Consider the following 24,408-nt stretch of genomic DNA (forward strand, 5'->3'; position numbering starts at 1 on the left):
GCTTAGAAACACAATGTCATTCTTTATGTATCTTACTTAGCACCACATTAAATGAAGGAATGCCTGATATCTAACCCCTGATTTGGAGAACTCGCTTACATGCCAGGGCTGTGCAATTAAGCTGACAACCCACAATTTTGCACACAGCAGACAGAAGTCCAAGACTGAAAGAACATGAACATTGAATTACTTTGAAAGAAAGAAATAGGCTTTTTTTTTTTAAAATGCAGTCTTGAATACTGTTATTAAAAAAATGAGAGCAACATTTTGGAGTAATGAGCAGAGATTACTCATTCCCTTGTTTTACACAAGTTGACTTTTGGCTTTCTGCAGAACGCCATTTAACAGAGCACATTACCAAGCTGCTAGCCACTTTTCATAGTGATGCTAAAGCAGGTAAGAGACAATAAGTGGAACTGTTGATGGTTTATATTACTCTATTATGTTAATGTTCACTAAAGTATGCCATAAGCTCTCTCATTACATGTGTATAAACCAATTCTCTGTGGTGTTATTCCTGTGCTAAATGCTATAACTACATAAATCTTGAATTAATGGAGACTTTATAGTTCCTGAAAATGAAGGGTAATTGCTATCTGTTAATGCTGTTGTTGCTATTAAAGGAAGTATATATTTTCAGTAACAATGTTTATGGACCGTGTGCCTCGCATGGCAGCTATTGCAGAGTGTGGAGACAGTGCCACACGATTACAAGGCTAACTCCCTTTCTCTCCCCCTTCCCTCACAAAAAGCACAGCATCATTTCCACAGTGTCAACAAACTACCAGGCAATTCTCCTAACAGTTGCAATGTCCAAACTGATAATGTCCTTCAAGCAACACACTGTAGAAGAAGTGGGATTTGCATTTCCATCTCTGGGAACACATGATTTGCTAAGTTTTTCACTTGGTTAAGGGGCTGGACAGCTCAGTTTATTAGTTTGGGTATTTTGAACAGTTCTTCAAAGAGAGTGTGGTGACAGAATGATAGGTGTGAGAAAGTATCTTCCCACTTACTTCCTTTGAGATTTCAGCAGTGATGCAGAAATGAAAGAATATACTTGGCCAAAGACAGTTCTCAGGAAGTAGAAGGGATGGACAAGTCCCCTGTCCTGAACTCCTGTTCTCTGATTATTCAAAATAGCGGTGCTATTTGAAAATGCTCTCATGATCTGCTGTGAAACTGCACCCTGCACAACAGGAATGACTCCTCAGTTCCGATACACCTTATGTATGACTGACTATGCTCAATTACTTTTCTCCCCTGGAGTCTCGCCCAACATTGTACAAAGGAAAAAAAACATAAAGAATTTGTTTATATTTTCAATGTGGTGAGGGCAAAGCTTTAATTTTGCTTTAACATCCATGTTTTTAAAATACTAGTTCAATAATCCACATACCTACGAGCTAAACAAACAGTGGCTAATCAGCTGCACAGCAGAGAGAGAAGTAGGAGGTGAAAAATTTCAGTTTTGCTTCTAGCCCTGTCACTGACTCAGTTTGTACTTGTACGTGAACAACTTTTTCTGTCTGTTTTTCTCACAGGATATATACAGACACCGGTGATGTGTTATTTTATGACTAATGAAAAATGTTATGCAAATCTAAAGTACCTTCTTAATTCCTGCCCTGCCCTTCCTTAGTGCCAACACGTGTAAGTGTAACCTAGAGAAAGCTGCTTCTTGCTGACCGAGCAGCGGGACAGGACTGCTCTGCTGCACGGGGAAAGCAGCTGAGCCACCGTGTTGGGGGGAAGCTGGATGCTGGGCCAGCCAGTACGTTCAATACTCCACCTGGCCGCACAAGGCAGTGAGCATTATTGGAAGACACATTTTGCCGATGCATGGAAGAAGGAAAACAAACTCATCAGCGTGTTCCCTCAGGGCATTCATGCCAATATTTTTATAGCTCCTTGCTGTATCAGCCAGGCTAGATTAAGGCCAATACTGAATGAGTTTCCAGGAGATTAACGGGCCAGGTATTAACAGAGAGGCAGGTTTCCCTTATGCTTGAAGACACAGCTTGAAGACAAAGTCTCATTTACATTATCCCCATGAAAGGTTTGAAGTGTCTCTGCTTCAACCTCAACAAGTTGACATGCACGCGCATGAGTCTCTGCTGACACAAAAGCAACCCTACTTAATTCCAGAGACCTGGTTAGTGGGACTGATGTCTTGTCTCGTGCCTCTACAGATCAGGCAAGAGACAGAAAGATGCCGGCCTTGTGCTGCTCTCCTTATGAAGAAAAGAAGTGTTACTATTGAAGGGGAGTTGCCTTAAGGAGAAGGTAGCTGGAAAATATGTGGGCCTAGAAGGACAACTTACTGTTACAGATACGTAAAGAAATGCCATCCTAATGGTAAGGAACAATGTAATAGTCTTTCATTTGCTGTAAAGGACAGTAAGTTACCAGCCAAACACAATGCAGCTTCCTCTGAAGGTAACCTCAGATCCCACATTCTGAAAGCTAATCAATGTTGTTCAGATTTCAATTTCTTCTCTACAAGGTGAAGTCAAACCTAATCTAACAAACGTCAGTCTCAGATGTAATGCTGCTAGCAGGGTCTACCAGTGTAATTTAGATAATCATTAATAGCATAGCTGTATAATAAAACTACATGTCACTTACAACTTCATCTGAGGTTTGACTGGCAGATCTTTAAACAGTTTTCTAAGTGATTGCTTTTACTTTCTTTGATTGGGCGGTCTAAGAAATGCTTTAACTCCATGTATCGAAGCTTTTAGGGAACAGCTTTTCACCTCATTCCCCTTGCTACCAGCTCTGCTGCCTTGCAACCTTGTAAGGAAGGAACATGAACTCGGGGCTGATGGTGACGGAGGGGACTGACTACACATACAGACATGCATACATATATCTAAAATCAAATATGCAGAGTATCTTTCATTCAATAGCTACGACTTACAGGTTTCTCTTCAATCAAGCTCTCAGTCCAAACACAGCTTTGCCATATTCCAGGGATATTAGGTAGCTGAAGGGGTTTTTTAAAAGTAAACGAAGAACTCCTTAATGCTGCCCAAGGTCTAACAACATTTAAAAAAGGAAAGACTTAAGCAGACGTTTTCACTGCGCTCTCTTGAACTCAGGGCAAACTCCAATATAGAGCTACACTCAGGTGTGCTGCCAGGCAGACAGGGCTTTCTGAATTCAGCCTTCACTTTTGTAATGCTGATCCAGTAGAAACCTGCATGCTAGAACTTCTCATGAATGAATGCAAGAGACTGGACAGCCCAAATATAATAAAAGTTTGATGAAGATCTAACCTGAGACTGCCAAGTTTGATCTGCGAGAACAGAAGCCAACAAGAGATGTCCAAGTCTGTTAGAGATTTGATGCTTAAAAGCATGGTGCAACTGCTGCTATGTAGCGGGACTTCTCTGTTTTCCTTGCAAAGGTGAAACAAGAATTCCCTGGACAAAAACACACGGCTACAACCTTTCAATGGCCAACCTCTGAATCAAAAGAAAAGGTCAGAAAAATCATTGCTCTGTGATAAATATGCATCTAACATGACAAAACATTCCTTGACAGTTACCATACTGCCTTTGAGGGCAGGCACTGGCTGTCCCATGTTCTAAACTGATTACAAAAGTGGCACCTTCAAAGGTTACTTTAAATAAAATATGGGCTCTCGGAAGTTATCAGAGGAGACTAAACAGAGTGACAGCTCTAACGCTACAACTTGGGTCCTACCAAACGCTCACTTACTAACCGAGAAGACTATCATGTTCACAGGGGTTCCTCTCCTATCAACATGGGCTAGTGAGACATGAACAGAGACCACCTGATGCAACATTCTTCCATTCAATTATAGATACTTCTAATTTGACTTCAAGGCTGGAGGAAAAATATTATATTTAGATTCGCTCTTATTTTGTCTATGAGGGGATTTCCAAGCTGGTAAAGCACATGAAAGAAAAAAAATCAGTCTTACCTTATCGTCAATATCGCTCTCGCTGTCACACTGTGGATTAGAGAGAGAAAAAGAAGGTTTTGTAAAACACCTTTATGTATATGGATCTTTTGCATCATCCGCTTAAATCCTTAGGATAGCTGTTTATTATGTTCTCAGTTCAATCAAACATACACTTTTGATGTTTGCATTAATGCCATTTAAATTGCTAGCATAAACCAAAGACAATTTACCTCTTTTTATACGAAAATATGTCATACTCTTACTTGAATGAGGGAAAATGAACTTTAAACAAAAAAGACAATCAGCTATGCTTTATAACAACAACTGCAACATGAATACCACAACAAAAAGCATGGCTTTTTATCATCCCAAATTGTGGAATATATAGAAACAGTTTTGCATTGCTTCACCTTGATAAGCACTTTGTCATCTAACAAGGAAACTGTGAAACTGGCAATCAATTTCTAATTTAATGAGTGGTATCAAGAATAGTAATTAAAATACATCATAAATTCTGGTACATTTTTTAGTTTGAATGAGATCACGATCCCAGGAGGAAGTGTTTACTTAAAGAGTTTTAGAGCGAAATCTCTCACAGCCCCTGAAAATGAAATGCTCTATTTTCCCCGCACAAGTGACAGAAAGATAACTTGAGCACTGAATGTTTTAGGACATACAAATCTCATTGACTAGAGCTGAGAAAGGTTCTGAGAACACAAAAAAATCTCTTGGTGGCCATTGAACAGACATGGTCCAGGTGGGTTTCTGTAATTGGAACACAGGATTCCCTACTTCTACAAGTTGGGAAGGGGCAGACTTAACAGTGACAAGCTGCTAATGTGGAAACGATCCACCACGAGAAGGGATGTGCTTCCATGCTATGCATGTAAAAGCAGGACATGTGGGGCACATTGTCCAGCTCCTTCTCCTCTTGGAGAGGACGCAGGACTCTTTCCTGTCATATCCTTTCATCCAAAAACTACAAAGCAGAAAGCTCAGTGGTGACATTCCTAGCTTTCTGCCGATTTTTTGAAAGACTAGGTAATCTCTTCTATTGGCACCGGGATTGGAAGGGCACTATTTGTCCCTCACAGCCAAGACAGGCTGAAACAGGCCGTGCCGGGCACGGGCTGCTCCCGCACCTGTGTCCTTGTCCCTGCTCCGGAGCGCGCTGACAGAGCCACGTGCTCACTGAAAACCAGGGAGGGGGAGAGGGGACCCACAGCCACCGCCGTACCCTTGTTACTATCTGCACCCTCTTGAGAAACACGGGACCACTCAAGAGGGGCCTTTCATCTCCGGGGCCGAGATCAAGCCAGGTTCATGCGACTCCTGTTCCCTCTGGCTGCTCCTGGCGAGCACCCATACCCCAAACTACCAGCATCATGGAGACCAAATTATTTGCCTCTTTAAGCCTGTTCATCATAAGCCTACATCGCAAGTTGCCCATTAAATCACTGTACGCACATATTGTAGAAGCAGAATATTTTGATGACATGATACAAACTCTTGCCCAGCTCGCTGAAGTTTCACCTGGCGACATGAGCACCTGGCTCCATGATTTATGAGCAGGCAACACTATCTTGCAGAAGGACACTGCACTCGGCGTAAAGGCTCCAAGGGACGGCGAGGTGGCTCCGTAGGTGACATGGCAGCAGTGAGCAGCTGTGTCACTTGCTCGGGTGGCACGTGCGCTACTGCCAGCAACGGTGGAAATTTGTAGAAAATTTCCCTGCTTTAAATAGAGCCCAAGCAGTAGCCCACTTACAACAGGTTTGAGACAAACATGAAAATGAGCCTGGGAAAGTTTGCACCGATCTATAGTTTCTTAGGTGTAGAAATTAATTTTTTTTCAGGCTACCAAGTAGGAACCCTACAATCAAATTACAACTACCTCAAAAATGGCATAAAAAGTCTCTGTTACTTAAAAACCTGTGCCTGGGCAAAATCAATACTAATACAGAGACTTAAAGATGATACCAGTATGAAAAAAATCAAACAAATTAAGTTCAAAACCCTATTGATAACAAAACTTCTAGAATTATTTTTAAAACTCAAATGCTTTTGCCTATGAGCGCTGACAAGCTATTTAATAAAACTTCTTCACCACCATAGGCTGTATTAAATTTAGCTTAAAAGCATTTGAGAGGAGATGCAAAAAAAAAATTGGTGGGACACTGATAACCATTATTATTTAAACAGAACATAATATTGGAGTCTCTCTCTCTGTATGTAAATATATATAAATATTTTAGTACCAGAAGTTGTCTCCATATTTGTTACTGTATTATAATATTAAAAAAAAAAGAGAGAATAACAGTCTTTGTCTGTCTTTTAAGTGAAGATTCTTATTTAAAACATATTTGGCCTCAAAATTGACATCTACAATGAGTATAAAAATCCATTACTGATGGTTTGCATTACTAAAAGCTGCAGAACTGCCTTATTCAGGTGCCTTGTACCAATATACAACTTTGCCTCATGTAGATAAGTGAAAGTTGTAAAAAACAAGTGAACCATCAAATCCACACGCTAAATTTTACAAACAGACATACAAACGAAGCAAACATCTGCTCTCTGAGGATACGTTTTCCCCATCTGAAAATACTCCATAATTAATTGTTTTTAAAATGAAAAGGACAGCAAAGAATTTTGTCTCACTTTAGCTTACATCCTTCTTAGTTTAATCACCAGCGCTGCAATCTCCCAACGCAAGGAGCCAGGGAGCCCTACGGGCCGGCGGATGCAGCTCCACAGGCAAATATGGCTCTGTGCAGATAGGGAGGTCACCCCCGCCGTGGCGACTGCAAGATGTGTGCTTTAAAAACTGTATTTTGGGCAGTGAGCTGCATAATATCTTATTATGAAATAGCTTTCCTCTCCCTCCTCATTCAGACTTGAAAGACTTAAATATACACCAAAATGGTACCTAGAGGATCAGCCACAGCGGTTACTGTGGCATGGCTTTTAATTCAGCAAAACGCTATATCTTAATCTTTGTAAGAATGAAGTCCTGAACTGAATCAGAGCTATTGAGGGGTCCATATCATGAGGAACATAGGGGAGAAAGCAACACACCAGTATTTACACGATGCAGACTTGTGCTCAACATATGGTCTCCTGCAAGATGGAGAGCTTGAAGCAAACTCAAACTCATTTTGACCAACTCAATTCATCTTCCCCCTCCTAAAGAAAAAAAGCAGTCAGCTTTGGTGAGGAAAATTTGGTGTCCAAATTCATTTAGGTTTGCTTCTTTAAAGCTAAAGAAAAACGCTCCCACAAATGCACATGGGAAGAGGAACTCGCAGCTGCTGAACACACGCAGAAATGACTGTGGCAAAACCAAACTCAGGAGAAAAATGTGACAAGCAGAATCCCCATGACCCGTGCTCTTTGACAGGGATACGGATGCAAAGACCTTTCTAAGTACCAGCTCAGTCCTGTGGTGAGAGGTTGAAGTCTCCCTACACCCTCTTTCTGCAGCCTCCTCTCCTCCATGGCTCTCAGCTATGGACACCAAGGCAAAGGCCTTGGATCAACAATGCACAGACTGAGGCTGGTGTTTTCTACAGTCAGGAAGTTGAAATGAGTAATGAAATAACAGGAGAAACTTCTGCTCGACCCAAGGGTTTCCCGGAGGGCAGCGGGTTTGGGCCGGCAGCGGCGGGATGGCGGGTGGCCTGCGCGGCCTCTCCTCAGGAATGCGGCCTGGCCCCACCGCCTCGCCTCCCACGCTGCGGCCTTGTGTCCGCCGCACAAAAGCCCTTGTCAAAATACCAACTTAGAGAAATTGCGGAGAAAGGCGACTGTTGACAGCTATGGGGGCTCATTGAAAGACAAAAGCTTCAATTACCTGGATTTTTCTAAAGGCCTGTTAACACTCCTGGCCTATCAACAAAACTGTAAACAGCCATTGTGCTGGGTTCATAAAGGCTTGTAAAAGGATTATTCACCCAGTTGTGCCAATTGCCTCTCAATTCCCCCAAGAATGTTTGCAAAGTGGGACCCCTAATTGTGCTGCCTTTTGGAAGCAATTTCTTGCGGTGACAGATTCAAGTCAGAAAAACCCTCCTGTGGGGTAAAGTTAAGCAGAAACAATGCTGGGTTCAGACAGAATTGCTTCTGTCCACCACAAACAGGCCCTACACTATCTCTCCCCCTCTCTCACTCTCACTCCTTCCGTCCCACAGAGGCTGATGCAAATTTTGCACAAGAGGAGAAGGGAGAGGAGCAGGGGGAGGACACTTCATGGAGAAAGCCCTAGGCCAAGAGGGCTCTGTGAAATCTGCTCTGTGTTCCACAAGCCAAGTCTGGATGCTGCCGGGACATGCTGCAAACATAAAGAAAAGCTAGTGCCTTCCTAACCACGATGCAAGCAACTGCACTCACATCACCCTCTTCTCCCACCTAATTCCCACTGTTGTGCCTCCGTGACCCAAGGAAACAGAGAGGTATGTAAACAAATAAATAAATAAATATTTACATATACATACACATGTATATGTACAGCTCATGCCCTCCAGCCTTTTTCTTCTGTGGCTGAGGTGAAGGTTCACATTTCAAGATCCCCCTTCATCATGACTTTCCCACCACTGGCCAAGGAGTCCTGCTGCATTCTAGTATTTGGCTTGTACAAACATTTCGGCTGGGAAAAAAAGAGGGAGACTTGTGACTACTGTAAAATACAGGAAAGCCATGTTTGGAGAAGGCCCTGCTACTGCAGAAAGGGAGATGCTGCTGCCCGCACAACAATCTGCTCTGAACTAAAAACAAACCTCTAACCTCCCCCTAATCCCGAACACTCTTGCATTGAAACAGGGGCAATGTGAACTTTACCTGCTGTGGTTCACACGATGTGTAAAGCATAAATCAAATCACCCCAAGTAACAGCAGGTTAGATACCTAGAGATTTGCGGCTCAGCAAAAAAAGCTAGATGTCCACCATAAAGGTTTTCTGATAGTCCTATGGCCAGATGTGTTCTGCAGTGTGATCTGGCTTTGCCTCACAATCCACACAATTAGCACAGTTACAGTGTTTTCATCATTTGCATTTTTGACTGTAGGAAGTCCAGAATAAGATGTATATCTTTATCCAAATAAGAAGCAACATGTGGACTACATGTTCTGGGACACCTATGTTGGCACAGTGCTCCTGGCAAAGGCGTTCTGTTAAAGAAGTGGTGGGATCTGGATTACAAGTGTTTGGATGTGACTCTGAATATTGTTCTTGGGTGAGTTCATGAACCATGAAAATTCCCCTTGATCCTTTTTGTTTGCCCCCTAAAGTGTTTTAACTTCCAGACCACTGAGTTTTTCTTCATGTAATAAAAGTGCTACATTATTAACATGAAATCACATTCTCACATAACTGCCTCACGCCAGGGAGTACAGCTCTAAGAAAAAGAAAAACCAACTGAAACTACTCAAGTCTTGCAAGAACAGCAACAAGATGGGCAATGCTTTTGTGTAACATCATCAGTTAGGTACAGAGAAACTCTTCATTATCGGAAACGGGGTTACATCCTTCAAGCATCTGAGAACTGCACAGAATTCACCTCATCCTATTTACGTAAATTCAATACCTCCCACTCCATCCCAGCACTAATGTTTATTATTTAGGTCATGCCTCCAGAGCGTCAAGGCCGGGGCCCTACCGTGCCAGACACCGCACATCACAGAAGTTGCGAGCTCCTGTCCAAACAGCTTACAGGAAGGACTGTTTTCCTTTCTATGCAAACACACATACCTACACACATTATTTATATTATGCTTAAGAAGAAGGTGATAGACATCTAAGCTGGCTGTGTGAAAAAATGGATTCTAGCCCTGAGGGGCATGCAATCTAACCATGCAAACAAAATTGCGTGGGGAGGTACAAGGCAGAAGGAGGAAGAGCAGCCCAAAATATTAAATGTACAGTCTATTCTCACAATGTGAGCTGGCACTGTAGAAGAGTCATGTAACAAGTTGTATGAGGTCTAGGAAGGATGTTCAGATATCTTCAAAACTTACCACCAACCCAGACAGTCCCAGAGGATGGCCACATTCCCGCTCTTTGCCTATCTCTGACCATAGTTTGCTGCCTTATTTCTTTTCAGTAGCGTGGCTCAGGGAGAAGCACAAGGCACCCAACTTGCATTTCTTTTAAATGGAGCAGTAAAATCCAGCGCGTTTGCAGGAGCTCAGCACGCGCACGGTGCCGCTGCCGCTGGCTCGCACGGCCGGCAGTGCCTGCGGGGCCTTGCTGGGGAGGATAGGAAGAGGGAGCTTCATCATGAGCCAGTTTGACAGCGAAGGCGGCTAATGGGACTTGAGGCATACACAGGAAAGAAAGTGCCAAAACATTAAGCTACCGCCAAGTGTCAGAGGGCCCCTGATTTATTGCAGCAATTTTGCCACCGTGTCCTTTATAAGGTCCCACAAGCCCTTCCTCCCGGCAAGGAGTGCCGGGCCGCGGCGGCGGCCGCCGGAGCAGCCGAGCCGGGGAGCGCCGCGCGGGGGCCGGGGGGAGGACGGCGGAAATCCAATGTTGACTTGAACTTGCCCCAGGCAGCAGCGCGTCCTCCGAGCTCCGCTGCCTCCTTGACAGCTTGATGAAATGAGGCAGGGCCTCCCCGCGGCTGCACCAGCCCGGCCTTCCCAGGGCAGGGGGAGAGTGTGGAGAAACAGATTGAGCCTCCGGGCAGCATTTTCCTTTTTTTTTTTCTTTTCCCTTTTCTATTTTTTTCCCCTGCTCACTCTCCTCAGCATTTGGCTGGGGAAGGGGGAGGCAGAGGCCAGGCCTCAGCGCGCAGGGGCAGCCGCGGGCGCCGCAGCTCATTTGGAGGGGCAGCGATGCGTCGTCGGGGCTGCGCGCGGCTCGGCGGGAGGGCGAACCGAGAGCACAGTGTGCTGAGTGACCAGCAGCTGTCACCTGCATGCCCGGGGAAGGCAGCGAGGAGGAGACGAGAAAAAGGAAGGGGAAAAAAAGAGCATTTGTCCCTTAGAGGCAGAGCACATTAATGCACCAATCTGCCACAGCTTTGACTCCGAAAAACACGCGGTGCCTCCCCAAGAGGCGAATTCGACTCCCTCGCCCGCGCCGATCGCCCGCGCGGCCGCAGCCTGCCAGCCACCGGGGCCTCCGCACCTCGCCCGCCGAGGCACCCACGCTAAAAATACTGTTTAAGTCTCTTTTCATTCCATAAAATTGAGTTGATCTGCTGCAGCTTAGGGTCAATCCCTCAAGGACTGTTTTTTTTTTTCCCCCCCTTCCCTTTTCCTTAGCACTCATAAATTAATCAAGAAGACCCTGACTAAGTCATTTCAAGCTGTACAACATAAAAGAAAGTCCCCTGATGATCCAGGGAAGGATCTATTAAAAGCATGGGGGGAGGAAGGGAGGGGGAGGAAGGGCCTGGGAAGAGGGAGAGGAGGGAAGGGGGAAAAAGGGAAAAATCTCAACCTTTTTGATTTTTTAGGATAAAAGCTGGAGGACTTTGTTACAAATTCTAGCCAACATCAAAACACCTTAAATAATTCAAAGAACATGTTAAAGGGAAGAAACTGAATGTTGCTCTGATGTTCAGTTGATGCAACGCAGAATATTACCCAAAACAGCACAGCCTGTTAAGGGAGACAGCAGCCTTGAGCATTTCAGTTCTTTAGAAAAATGTCAGAACCTGTAAAAATCATAATTTCCAGCAACTTTTTTTTTTTTTTTTTTTTTTGCATGATATAAACTCAGCGAGACTGAAATGTAGGTTTCTGACAAGCTGTTAACAAGACAACTTTAGAAATCTGTCTGGAGCTCTCAGGGAGATGGGCTGCCATTTCACTGCTTCGAAGAAGTTCATGACATGACAAGCAAAAATCAGGGAACAGAGACCTAAAAACCACGGTGTAATTTTCATTTGCTTCTGTCGTGAAAGAATTCAAGCAGAAATATTAGAAGGCTGCACAACTAAAAAAGCCAGCAACTGGAAAATCATTGCTGTGGTTTGACAAGCACATCTTTTATGCTGAAAACGGTTCCTTTATTATTATACCTATATACAAGAAAGCACTTTTAGAGAAAAAGGGATAATCACAAATTATTTCTTGAGACCTACAAAGAAAGAACTACAGCTGCCTACTTTCAAAACAAGTCTAAAAAAGACTCAGTTCATTGGAGAGAGTCACCATCTTGGAAAAAAAAACCCAAAATGTAAGAACCATCAGATTTCTCTAACTTTCCCATGCAGATCCCCACCCCACCCCACAGAGGAAAAGGCAGCGCTGCCTTTTCCTAATGCAACCTTTTACTGTAGTCTATGCAAAAACAAGCTGCTATATGAGTGTTTAATAAAAACACATTGATTAAAAATGTAAAGATCAGTTTCCAATGCGATCACACAGCAATGCCAGTATCGCACTCCAGAGAGATTTTCCAGCTGTTTTACCCTGTTTGCCTCCTACTTCAAGCCTTAACATGCAAGTATAAAGATTCTGCATAATTACTGGAGAATTTGATGATGTCTTTTCCAACAATCCATTGCACAGTCTAAGAAGTAGAAGTATCTGGTGTTATATCTGTTTATGGAATCTAGACCTCTATCTTTTTTGGACTCTTAACTATTTAACGGTAGGTTGATAGAGCTGCCTTGAAGTCCATTCACACATAGCGTAGTACTGTAACGATACTCACTATTATCCACAGTTACAGTATCTTGGTGCCCTTGCGGCGGATGCTTTAGGAAACCCAACGAAAGACAGCTTCATTCTATGATTCTATGATTCATAAACGGAGGCCTATGGCTAGCTCTGGGCTGGGAAGGCGAGCGCGGAGACGCAAGAGGCACCTTTCACGTGCAATGCCTGTGAGCACGGCAAGGCACAGCGCGAACTAAGGGCTGAATTTAGCACTGCATTTGCAAGGGCCAAGCAAATAATGAACGGAAGCTTTCCTCCCCGTTTCGACTTACCTTTGCACGGCCCTGTCAGCGCGACGCCACCGCTGAGCTTGGTGGTTCAGAGGAGGCTGATGCTGCCTTATGCCACTTGCAAAACAGAGGAAACTCTGACAGGAGAGCTGCAGTTTTCCCCTCTTGTGCTGCTCTGGTGAGTCCCCTCCCTTCTCCACGCGCGATGGCATCGTGGCCCATCACTCGTCTTCCTTTCATTAGAAGGCAGGGTTGAGAAGTGTGACGCCTCCCAAGCGCTTTGGGAGGAATCGCCCTTCCAGGGCTGTATATGGTGTCTTGCTAAGGCACTGCAGGCACATCCATTACTTTCTTCCCTATAGTGTTGAGCTGTGGCTGCTTGTAGGAGACCCGAATGGGAAAATCCTGGTGCTGCTGCCTCCAAGGCTGGAGCTACCTGGCACCGTGGTGGCTTCAGCTCCTCGTGCTCTCCAGTGAGCAGCGGAGGCAGCAGAGGAAGTGCCGGCAGCTCCGCTCCCGCTGGGCGCAAGGACACTGAGATGTCCGACAGAAGAGACAGTGCCTCAAAGCTGTTATCTACAGCCACGAGAGGCTGCTGCAGCTTACGGATGGGGGTTATAAACCTTCCTTAAAATTAAGGAGCCGTTTAGGACTTAATATGGATATAGCCAAAAGCCACTTTAACCATAATGATCTGTCTAGTAATTTCTCACTTACTATAAACATCAGTTTTCTCCTTCTGTTTGGACAGCAAATCTAGTCCATTTACATATTACATCCACGTCATGATGGAGCACCAAAAAGTCCTTGGCCACTATGAGATAAAAAGGCTTACTGAAGTACCCCTGCTCTAATGGAAAACATTTATCGACTCTCGTCTCTCTGGCTCCATGGCATGCAACACTGTTTGGAAATTTCACTTACATATTTATTTAGTGGAGAACATGCATGGCCGTCTTCCCGTAGTGCAGCGTTAGCTGACAGAAGAAATTTCGTCATGAAACTCTGCAGAAAAAGCAGTTCTTAATACTGCAGTACCATGCTTAACTGAAGTGACCTTCCAGGAGGAGGGTGATGCATTTTTGGTAGGGAATGTGCCATGATTTGTTATGGCAGATTCAAGTGAATGTTTATTTCATTTCATTTGCATTTTCCATTTGTACACATATGTGTTTGCACATATGGGTGCATATGTATTCCTTCTGCCTTACCTATGCAGTCAACTAGTTTTTTTCTGCAAAGCTTTACTTTCTCTGTAAGTCCAAGCATAGCAAGGAAATAGCAGAACAGGCTATGCATGAAGACCTCCGCCTGATGACTCTAAGGTTTTCCCCAAAACACACCACCGATTTTTCCATTCAAATGCAAGCTGGCCACCCAAAATTTCAATCAGGAACACTCAGAGGTGGGGACTAACCACAGGAGCAGAACCGACATCATTAGGTATGAACAAAAATCTCTGCCTTGCCTTCTGTTTGTTCTGGACCTGGTAGGATAGGGGTGTCGAAGCCCACCTGAATGCCTTTGCACCTGGAAAATAATCTAAAGCACCTACAGTGCTCTCAACATACCTTAAACCACTAAGATGAAATACATTTCATTCGTATTTGAATGACTATACAATATAGGAAGTTTATTAAGACTCAGATGCTTTGTTTTGCTGAAGGCCTTTGGTCTAAGAAGGGAAGTCTCTGCTCTTGTCAGGGACAAGATATGCAATACTCACATATAATTAACCTAATAATCAAACATTGTTTAACTCAACTGCTATTTAACTTACAGCAGAGTTTATGTTGTCATGGCAAAAAGTTATAAACCTTACAATAACTACCATTATTGTCTACATTACTGACCATTAACACTCAAATATGGTAAATGATTTAGTTAAACTGAGACATCTACAGAAGACTGTTCCCCCAAGGCAGCTCTCAAGAGCACGTGCTTCAAGGTTTCAACCACTGCTTTTAAAATAAACTTGAAGGATGGATGCCTTGCTCCCCAACAGGGAAGCAACCTCAGGAAAAAAATCACCAAGATAAACAAATACTTTAAAAACAATAAGTAAAAAACCCTAACAAACAGAAGATCTCCAGCAGCAGTCATTAACATAAATATAATGCAAATCAATCCCCTCTTTTTTTCCTCTCTCATTTTAATCAGACCTTAAAAACATTAAAGTAGGTAAATCTTACGAGTAAAGGACAATCATTGCCTGGAGCACACATTTGGGTGTCTTCAGCGTAATCTAAGTAATGTAGCAGAAGTTGCAAGCTAATTTGATTAGAGAATAACCCAGTGGGTTATTCACTTTCACAGAATCAAAATTATGCCATGACAAAGCAAAATAAAAAAGTTTCAAGGTCTATGCCATTGCATGGAAAATGACAAACCTTCAGATGCTACACCATTTTTCCCTCCTGCTTTATTTTTTTTAAGCATTTGCTGTTTCAGGTGAAATTGTGAAGGCTCCTCATTACCTTAGTACATCTGCTCCTCTCTTCCCTACCATGACCCCGTGAGTTACTCATTTGTTCTTGTCAGCCTTCCAGTGGTCAATGATTGATGCAAATGTAATGATTTACAGACGGAGCTGCTACCTCAGTGCTCTGCTTTCAGACTGCAGAAGCGCTTTGACCTGCACCAACCTCGAAGATCAGGACAAAGCCGGTGGTACAACGCCAAAAACTCAAATACAAGTAAGAAATTCTGAGCTGAACAATGCTGGAACTTCCACTTGGGGCTCCATTTACTCTTTCTGTTGTCACTACAGCATTTTTTTTATATTTTTGTACCATAACGAATGTAGAAACATTCTACTGTATATAGATGTCATTCATGAAAAGGAAGTCCATCACCTCAATGTCTATGCTCAGCAGTGACAGCTCTCTTTAGCGCTAATCCATAATGGAATGATTAGAGAATAGAAGAAAGCAGAAACATCTCAACAGGAGAGAAAGTAACAGAAAAAAAAAAGAAGACTCAAGAATAAGAACAACAACAACAAAAACCTTCCTGCACGATGGACCAACATGAAGGCACTAAACCTACCGTGTGTGTGGGTATGAACTCTGTCGACTTCAATCATTACCCAGTGTCATTAGCTCAGTGATAAAACTGCTCCTAATTAGATGCAACGAACTGGTACATTTTCCTCAGAGAGTCAGAGGACACTTGATTATATAAACTTTTTATGTTTCAGACAGTTATTTCAAACAAATCCAAACGTGAAATTTGTTTGAAAAACTGGAAAAATGCCTTGACCACGTTCTCATAACCCCTCTCAGCCTGCTTATCTTGGCACCGTTAATGAAACAGGTCTCCCTAACTCTGCTCCAATGGGATTTGCAGCACAACCCATAGTCAATCTTTTTCACCTGTCGTGATTTTTGCCGGATCAAGTAGTGATACCCTGACATACAAATTTGCTTGAAATAATTGTTTGCAGCCACATATAGCAATAAAATGCATAAATAGCAACTCATGACAACGCTATAAATGTGTGTCACTACTGCACATACAATAACGAGCGGGGTTTTCATGGACTACAGAGTAATTAGGTGACTTCAAATTTGCCGTAAAGCATTTCCACGGAGCTAGAGTGTGGGAAGCTTCGCAGCATTTATGTAAAGTATTTGTACAGACAACTGAAAGCTCAGGAGCTCCGGGCCAGCTTTCAGAAGCACTCATCAAGAACAGTAGGATCCTGTGCTTCCCAATGACTTTTTTTTTCCCTCAAATTTCTTTTTAATTCACACCTAACACATTTTTGTTTATGAAGCAGAAACAGCATTCAAAACCAACCACTTTGTTAGCTCGGCTGGTTAATGAAAAATTGCCACAATTACAAAAACAAATCTTTGTTTTCAATTTTCAGTAAGCAGAGCTTTAAAAGAACAAGCTGCTCTTGAAAGCATGATAGTTTTTTTCCTAAAAAAGGAAAGAAAGAAATCCTTCCTAGCAACTGCAATTATGATACTTTCATGTCAAATGAATTATATTACTGAAAATAAATCTTTCTAAGATGCACAAGAGGGTTATCTGGCTCCAGTCAGACTTATGCATTACTGGTTTTATATGTTGTACTCTACTTGATTAATATAGGTAATCAAATTATATTGCCTTCCACTGTGCTCTCAAATTCAAGGCTATAATGTTTTCAATGACAAAGTTCATAGAGTTGTATAAAAATGTACCTCATGCTGTACCAGCCCTTTATTGCTGTAGTAAAACACCATTTTCAATTTAGTAATAAGTGATATAAAACAGAGTGTCTTGATTGGCAGGGTCGTATTCATTATGCAGTGCCCTACGACACAGCACAGTTCAGAATGGAAATTTAAGGACAGGATCTACCACCATCGCAGATGCCAGTAGTTCAGGGAATATAATGATTCCTTTTTCATGTGTTGTCCACAGAAAGGACAAGGAATTGGACACAAAGACACACACACATATATACACACATGTATATGGCTGCAAGGAGAAAAGGGGTAGAGACTCTTTACAACATTCTACTCTATATAGGTTTTCTTGCACAGGAGCTAATCCCATCTACTGCTTCCCATCTGGAATAAGAAGAAAAAGGACAGGAAAATATCGCAAAAAAGAGCAAGAATGAGAGTCTAGAAAGCAGCAGACACTGGAGAGTGCTTTCTGCCTCTGCCACTAGCCTGAATTATGACCAGAAGGAAATTTTCATGCCTTTGTGATTTTGAGCGTTTAACTTGAGGTGCCTTAATGAAGTTATGTTATCAAGTACTCTTCACTTTATGAACATCAAGATTCTCTAAAGAGCTGTAAATTATGCTATCCAAACTGGTAAAATCTTAAGTCTGCAGCTGCTCTTGAAAATGCAAATGGTGACCCTGCCATTCCTTATTTTCCCTTCTGCAAGTTCAGAATAACATTTACCAATTCTGTAAACCATCAAACCAACCAATCTATGAGTTATAGAGAGGCAAAGTATTCTGGTGAGTCTTATCGTCAGTATGAAAGCTATCTGGGAAAGGGAGAGTCATAAAGCCATTTTCTGTGGAACTAAATGGCAGAGATATTGTTAGCTGGTATCTTTTCTAAGCGTATATGTTGAGCAAATGATATGATCAGGAAAGACAACTCCCGGACTCAGGAATTAGTAGTGTTATCTTCATTTTGTTTCCTTGGCAACTTGACCTTTTATAATTCACCCAAAGGCAAAATATGGGCAACATATCCCTTTCAAATCATACCTCAATAATCTCGTGATTAAAAGCATCACCAGAATGTGGCCTTGCCGTAAGATGGAGAATTAACGACTCTCTACTAAATGATCCACTGATGTTGATTCTAATTTAAGTAGCCTTGCAAGAATATTTAACACTTAATGATAGGCTCTGTATTAGAGTAGGTTTAATCTAGGATGCAGCCACAGATGTCATAAGAAGGAATTAATCAGCATTGCTTCCACTAAAACAGAAATGCAAAATTGCTGAACAGAATGTATTAGAAACAGATTAAAGAACTGGGACTTAAACATAAAAGAAACAGAGCCGATGCCACCCTCAGAGAGCTAATTTGAAATACAGGAAAACTTAATTCGCCTTTAACCGAAGAATTGGGGCGTTTGAAGTTACTAAAGAGAAGTTTGCGTTATCAAAAAGGAAAGAAAGGCAGATAGTCTTTCCCCTCATCAATTAAAAATGAAAGTCCAACCCAAATATTAATGCCTGCTTCAGAATCCCAACAAAATGAAGTTACTGCTGCTCTAGGGAGCATCAAATTTTCATACATAGAGCTCTATAAACAGTGAAGTGCTCTATGAGTACTACTGATTTGAAAACGCCTGCTCAATTTGGATAATTTACCTTTCAGAAAAGCACATCTTGATGTTAAGAAAATACAGTCTACAGCTGTTGAAAGGCTTGCCATTGGTGATCAATAGGAAATGGTACAGTACTTCCAAATCCACTCTAAACACTCTACATGAGGAGATCTTGCCTATCAGAAGGTTTACATAGAGATTTCCAAGGCCTCTCTGTTGCTTTGCACAGTTTATCATCTCCCCTATTATTTGAGGTCTCTGTGATGTCCACAGGGTTTATGATGCACAGTTCATTAACGAAGACAGGTTAGCATATTTAAGACCAAAGGATGTTTTTATTGTTTTTATTTTTAATTTTGTAGACTAGATGAATAGAGGATAAAACCAGAAGGGACCACGGATCATCTGTTCAGAGCACGCGTGTACACAGATCATTACATTTTGTCCAGCAACCTTCCATTCTGGATTTGCAAATATCGAGAGGGTATCCCCCTCATCCTATAATCCTGTGGATGCTTAGATCACGTGCTATGGATTACATATTGCACCATTAACGTTTCTGAGGTGCAATTAACGTTCCTGGTAATGATGAGGACAACCCAAGTTCATAACAATTATCCTTCTGCTGAAAACATCTAGGAGAACGCTGAGTACTTCCTTGGCCTGATTCAACTGGTGCACTCCTGAGTTACAATTACTGCTATTAAAAAGGTTTTTGACTGAGTTGAGTGTCCCTTCCTTGAAAAATTACAAAACAATCTGGCTTTGGTCCCAATTTTCATTGATGGCCTAATATAACATACAAATAATCTAAGTGCTTGTTTCCAAATTAATGAAAAACTTATATGAAGCTTTGATCTTGATGGAAGAATCCATCAGGACTTCCCATTTGTCTCCCTAATTACTTGCTTTGATGCTCACGCTTGCAATCACTGCATAAGTTAATGTCCTGAGGTTGCCATAGCTACCATTAGTGAAGCAGAGCCAGAGACACCGCTCTGCTCGAGCCACCTTTGCTGGATCTGCTTCGTTATCCCAGGGCTGGCACAAAGGTACTTCCACACTGCTCGCCAAGCTAATAAAAGAGTTCCTGCTCCAAACGTTAATGGTAAAATTCACTTTTTCCTCTATTGCTCAAATGCTGGAAGTTTTGAAAGCGGTGGCGTTCAGTGGTTGGAAGACAAAGAGTGCAAGAAAAAATTGCGTTTATCTCCCGCCTTGGATAACAATTTGCTGTGTAATTTTGTGCCTCAATTTTCTTGACTATTAAGGGGTAGCAGTGATACCTCATCCCTATCCCCTATAGACGGTCCTATTTAGAGAATACACTGCTAAGACCTCATGATGTAAATGTGTAAGAATATTTACTTTTTGGAAAAAAAATGCTTGAAGTGAGTTTTATTTCAGCAGCTACCTGGTTAGCTAAAAAGCATTCATAAAAACATTTCTACTTCTTTTTTAATGAAGGACACTGAGCAAGTAATGCTGCACAATATGGTTCAACATTACTTGCAATTACTCATTGAAAAAGTAATCAGGAATCTCTCTTATTTGCCTATCTGATGATCTCTATGGACAATGACATACATTATAAATGCACCTACTGTGACGCTTTTCATCATTTACTGTCCTGATCTCATTTAATGTAATATTAGAAATGCAGTACCTAGTCATTAAATACCGAGTATATTTTGTTCTAAAAGGTAAGCATATCTGCAATTTTAGTCTACATGGACATTTTTGTCCTTTTTGCAATTGGTTCACATGAGCTCCAGAAGTTTTCAGTACAATTCATCCTCAAAAAGTTTTCATCCTAAAAAGGATGGTGAACAAGTGGAATATCTAAGTGGGAACCATCACCCAACATATTTCAATGATTAAGCAAGTTTGAACAAAAAATTCCAACAGCAGCAACACAATATTTGGGTTGTTAGGAAGGTATTTGGGTTATTAGGAAGATGTATCGCTTTAATATTCTGCTCCAACTAGTTCCCAGCATTTCCAGCGTGTGAACCCTAAATGCTTTTCTGTTCCAAACACAGTCACTTCCCTAGGGAGGAGTAGTACACGGTAAGCCTGGAAAGTTAACATGTAATCAGCACGGTAATGTCTAAGCAAATCAGATCATGCTAGAGTTAATAGAGGTGAGTATCAGCAAGACTCCTCTGAGCACGGAGGCCAATGGGAACTCCACGTTTCTACAACCCTCATAGGATGCAGGGCTAAGTCTTCTGCAGCATGAGTGCAGAACATTTATTAGATGCTCTCTTGCTAATCTTCCTCACAATTCAGTTGGATTATTTTCTTCAAGGAACAATTATTAAAAATAAACCTGCTCTGGTTTCCCATCTTGTCAAGTGTGGCCTATGAGAACCACTGAACTAGCAACAGGACTGCACTTCTAACAGCTTCAACATAGCACTAATACTTCCATTAAATGGCTTGCTGTTGGTACCATACCGTGTTCTTACTATTTTATTTGGAAACAAATAGCAAGAATTGAGAGAGAGATTCCAAATTAACTATATGGGCTTAGCAGAGGAAAAGAATAAGCAAATTTGGCACAAGCACTAAAAGGGTAGGGCTTTTTTGTATAAATTTAAACAAATCCAACACTGCAACCTATTTAGCAACTATTTAGTGCATGTGACAGACCACAGTTAAGCCAATCAGCAATCAAACCAAGCACGTTCGTGTTTGTACAATGCTCTGGAGATGTGAAGGGCTTTATCAGAATTTCTGGATTAGGCTGGTCGATGCCCTCCATGCAACCAGGTCAGTAAATAAAATATTGTAGAGAAGATTGACTGTGCAAAGAACCCATGAGACATCTTGAATTCAAGGCCCTGGTGAAAAATACTTCAGACAGACGGATAGAGCTGGTAAGCGTTTGAAAGACCCTGGTTCACAACCCTCTACCAGCACCAGAAATATTCCCATCAGCTTCAGTGTGCACTGAGATACACACAGGGCGCAGAGATGTCTCAGCTCAGGACAGCCCTGAAGCACGTGCTGAACCAAACCCTTCAATCTAGGTGCTGCAGTAGAACACAGGCTATTGTATTCCCAATTGTGGTTCTAAAATGATGAGAATAAGCAAAGTTTGAGGTGCTAAAGAAAAATACAGATGTAACCTTTGACTAGAGAGGGGGAAAAAAAGAAATTCCATTCCAGTTTTCACCAGAAAATTTGAAACAGGACTCGAGAGAGGGGGTAAAAAAGGAAAACTTCAGATGAAGAGTGATGTGGCTCATGCTGTCTGAAATTTTATTAGAGAGATGAATATGTAAAACCATTTTCAGCAAAAAGGCTGTCCCCAAACATCGCTCGCCTGGGATCAATAAATAGCTCAGGATCAAACCAGAATGCCATCCAACAGAGAGATGTTGACTCTGCTACTGATCTGGCCTTTTCCTGCTTAATTAAAGCTCCTGAATACTTGAGCTGGAAAACTGTAATCCCCATTAAAGCGTCATTTTAGCTGTAGGTGATCAGACCTTTCAAGCTACACTAAGTAATTATGCTAGCAGGAACTATGTGTAGTATTAGTGCTGCCACTGGGAAAGCACATATGTGCAGTAGGGAAAGCTCTTAACACAGAACCAGGTAACCCGTTAACAGGTTACCAGGCAAACTGGCTGTTTCAGCTCTGCCCATGCCTAAATCAAGACAAAAATACTCCTACATAGCAGCGTCCACCGCCACCCACAGAAGACATGGGGCTCTAATTCTACCTAAACACTAGGTAAGTCTAGTAGAGTGGATATCCATGTCTGCAGGAGCAGAGATTGCATGTAAATTTATTCACCCTTCCCTTTGAAATAACGATAAGGATGGAACATACCAAGAGGGAAGGCACAAAGCAAGGAAATCTCGCAGGAATATTTACTTCTGATTACCATCTAGAGGCAGAAATACATGCGGCGGCCTAGACAAGGAAAATTGGTTTTGTACTAGTGTGCGTTTTATGGAATCAGAAACGTGACCAAGAAAACTCCCAGTAATACAAAGAACATGTAGACTTAAAGTCACTATAGATGCCATGCAGTTGCATTTAAAGCTGAGCCAGTTCTTTATGAGCTGACTTCAAAAGGGGCATTTAGGGGAAACCAGGGGTCCACTGGAGATGCCTGTTGATTACAAGGCATATTGTCATGAAGCAGAAGCCACATGAAACCACTCACGCCAGAATGCCTGAATTACTGGAAAAAAATGAACCAGAAGAAAGCCCAAACAAAGCAAACTTTCTAATTAATGTTAAAACGAAACAAAGACACTTTCTCATTAAGCAGGATGCACATTTTTCTGTGCAGAGGTCTTGCAAAGGTCTGAGACTATTCCTCACACAATTTTAGAAAAAATGTAATCCCTAGGTATATACAAATCTTTTCCAAGTGGTTTTAAAGCCGGCATCTGTAGCAATACATATTTTGCAGCAAATATTTAGAATGAAATATTTCATAAAGTACTTCAGCACTTCTTTGAGTGTTTAATTTATCTAACATAAAAGAACGAGAGTGTACAGCATTTTCCTGTAAGTGGATGTAAAATACGCGTTGCATGGATTCCTATAATTAAAAAAACAGCAAATCATTGTCATTAATGCACAAGCAAGATCATAAATGAATACATTATTAAGTCCTACTGAATTAATGTTTAACTGCAATAGAGTTGAAATTGAATGAGGCAATTAATCAGAGTAAGAACTGGAAAAAAAAAGCCACATCTGTCTCGCTTTGAATATATTGAGCAAAACGACCTTCAAAATGGTACTGTCAATCACTCCAAGCCGCCCACTGATTTGACAGTCTTGGTGCCACCACAGAGAGAAAGTTTAGTCAGTGTAACAGATACAAGCTTTCTGTCTGAGTCACTTCATGGGTACGTGTCACCCTGAGGGAATAAAACATTACGTCTCAAGGGTCCTATTTCATAAAATCATGAGTGTTCAGATGGTGAAGATCATGCTGGTTATAAATGTGAGCTACATCTGCTCAAAGTCACAAGAAAAAGAAACTGGGGGAGTTGACATGCATTAATGGTAATTTTGAAAGGCTTAATGCTCTTCAACATCTAGGGGAGGCTAAAAATTATGTTCAGAAGCTTTTGTTCCATAGATTGTCCTTTGATCAACCAAAATACAGAGCTCAATTTTTTCCTTATGAGTCTTAAACTCTCTAATAGAATTTTCTTTAACGGGTTAATTAAACTCCCTCAGATTCTTGACTGTTGAAAAAGTCCCCGTTCGATTTGTTTCAGAGTTTAAGGAGGACTAAAATGATAATACCAACGATGGTAATGACCCTTATCCTAGCTAAGGCTTTTTGCACTTTCCATGAAGAATAGTGCCTATTGTTCACAAATACTTCCTTTGGCAGATAGGTATATGCACCGTTCTTCAGTATAACATATTATGAATATTAAACAATATTTAAAGACAGAAAACCCGTTGGTATTTCTGTAGCAGTTTCTTAAGCAATAATTATCTTTGAATAAAGATTTTTTTCTCTTAATGCAAATGAACTGCAAATTTTCCAAACTCTAATGGTTTCCCTACATTGAATTGATGGAGCAACTGGCACGTAGGTAATCAGCGTATTCATTTCCCTTTCAACAGGGATTTTCATACCAGGAAAATTCAGGATTTTCTCTATATATGTACACACATATATATGCAAGAAGGATCGCTCTGATACCCATTGATAAAGCAGCTAATTATTATGGGCTAGAAAAGTTTGCCGGAGATCTGAATGGAGGTCAGCATATTCTTACCC

General features: G+C 41.7%; 1 protein-coding gene across 17 annotated transcripts in view; it reads right to left on the reverse strand.

Annotated features, from left to right (window-relative positions):
* Window positions 1–24,408, reverse strand: part of FBRSL1 (fibrosin like 1) — a 484,528-nt gene that overhangs the window by 161,169 nt on the left and 298,951 nt on the right. For all 17 annotated transcript variants that reach the window (XM_088532476.1, XM_088532466.1, XM_088532474.1 and 14 more), the window contains one exon: window positions 3,953–3,982. In XM_088532476.1, coding sequence (XP_088388602.1) covers window positions 3,953–3,982 — 30 coding nt within the window. The remainder of the gene's footprint in view (window positions 1–3,952; window positions 3,983–24,408) is intronic.

Source organism: Tinamus guttatus, unplaced genomic scaffold, assembly GCF_059628265.1.
Source record: "Tinamus guttatus ecotype Peru unplaced genomic scaffold, ASM5962826v1 Tinamus_guttatus_pri_ptg000459l, whole genome shotgun sequence".
In the NCBI taxonomy this organism is placed as follows: Eukaryota; Metazoa; Chordata; class Aves; order Tinamiformes; family Tinamidae; genus Tinamus; species Tinamus guttatus.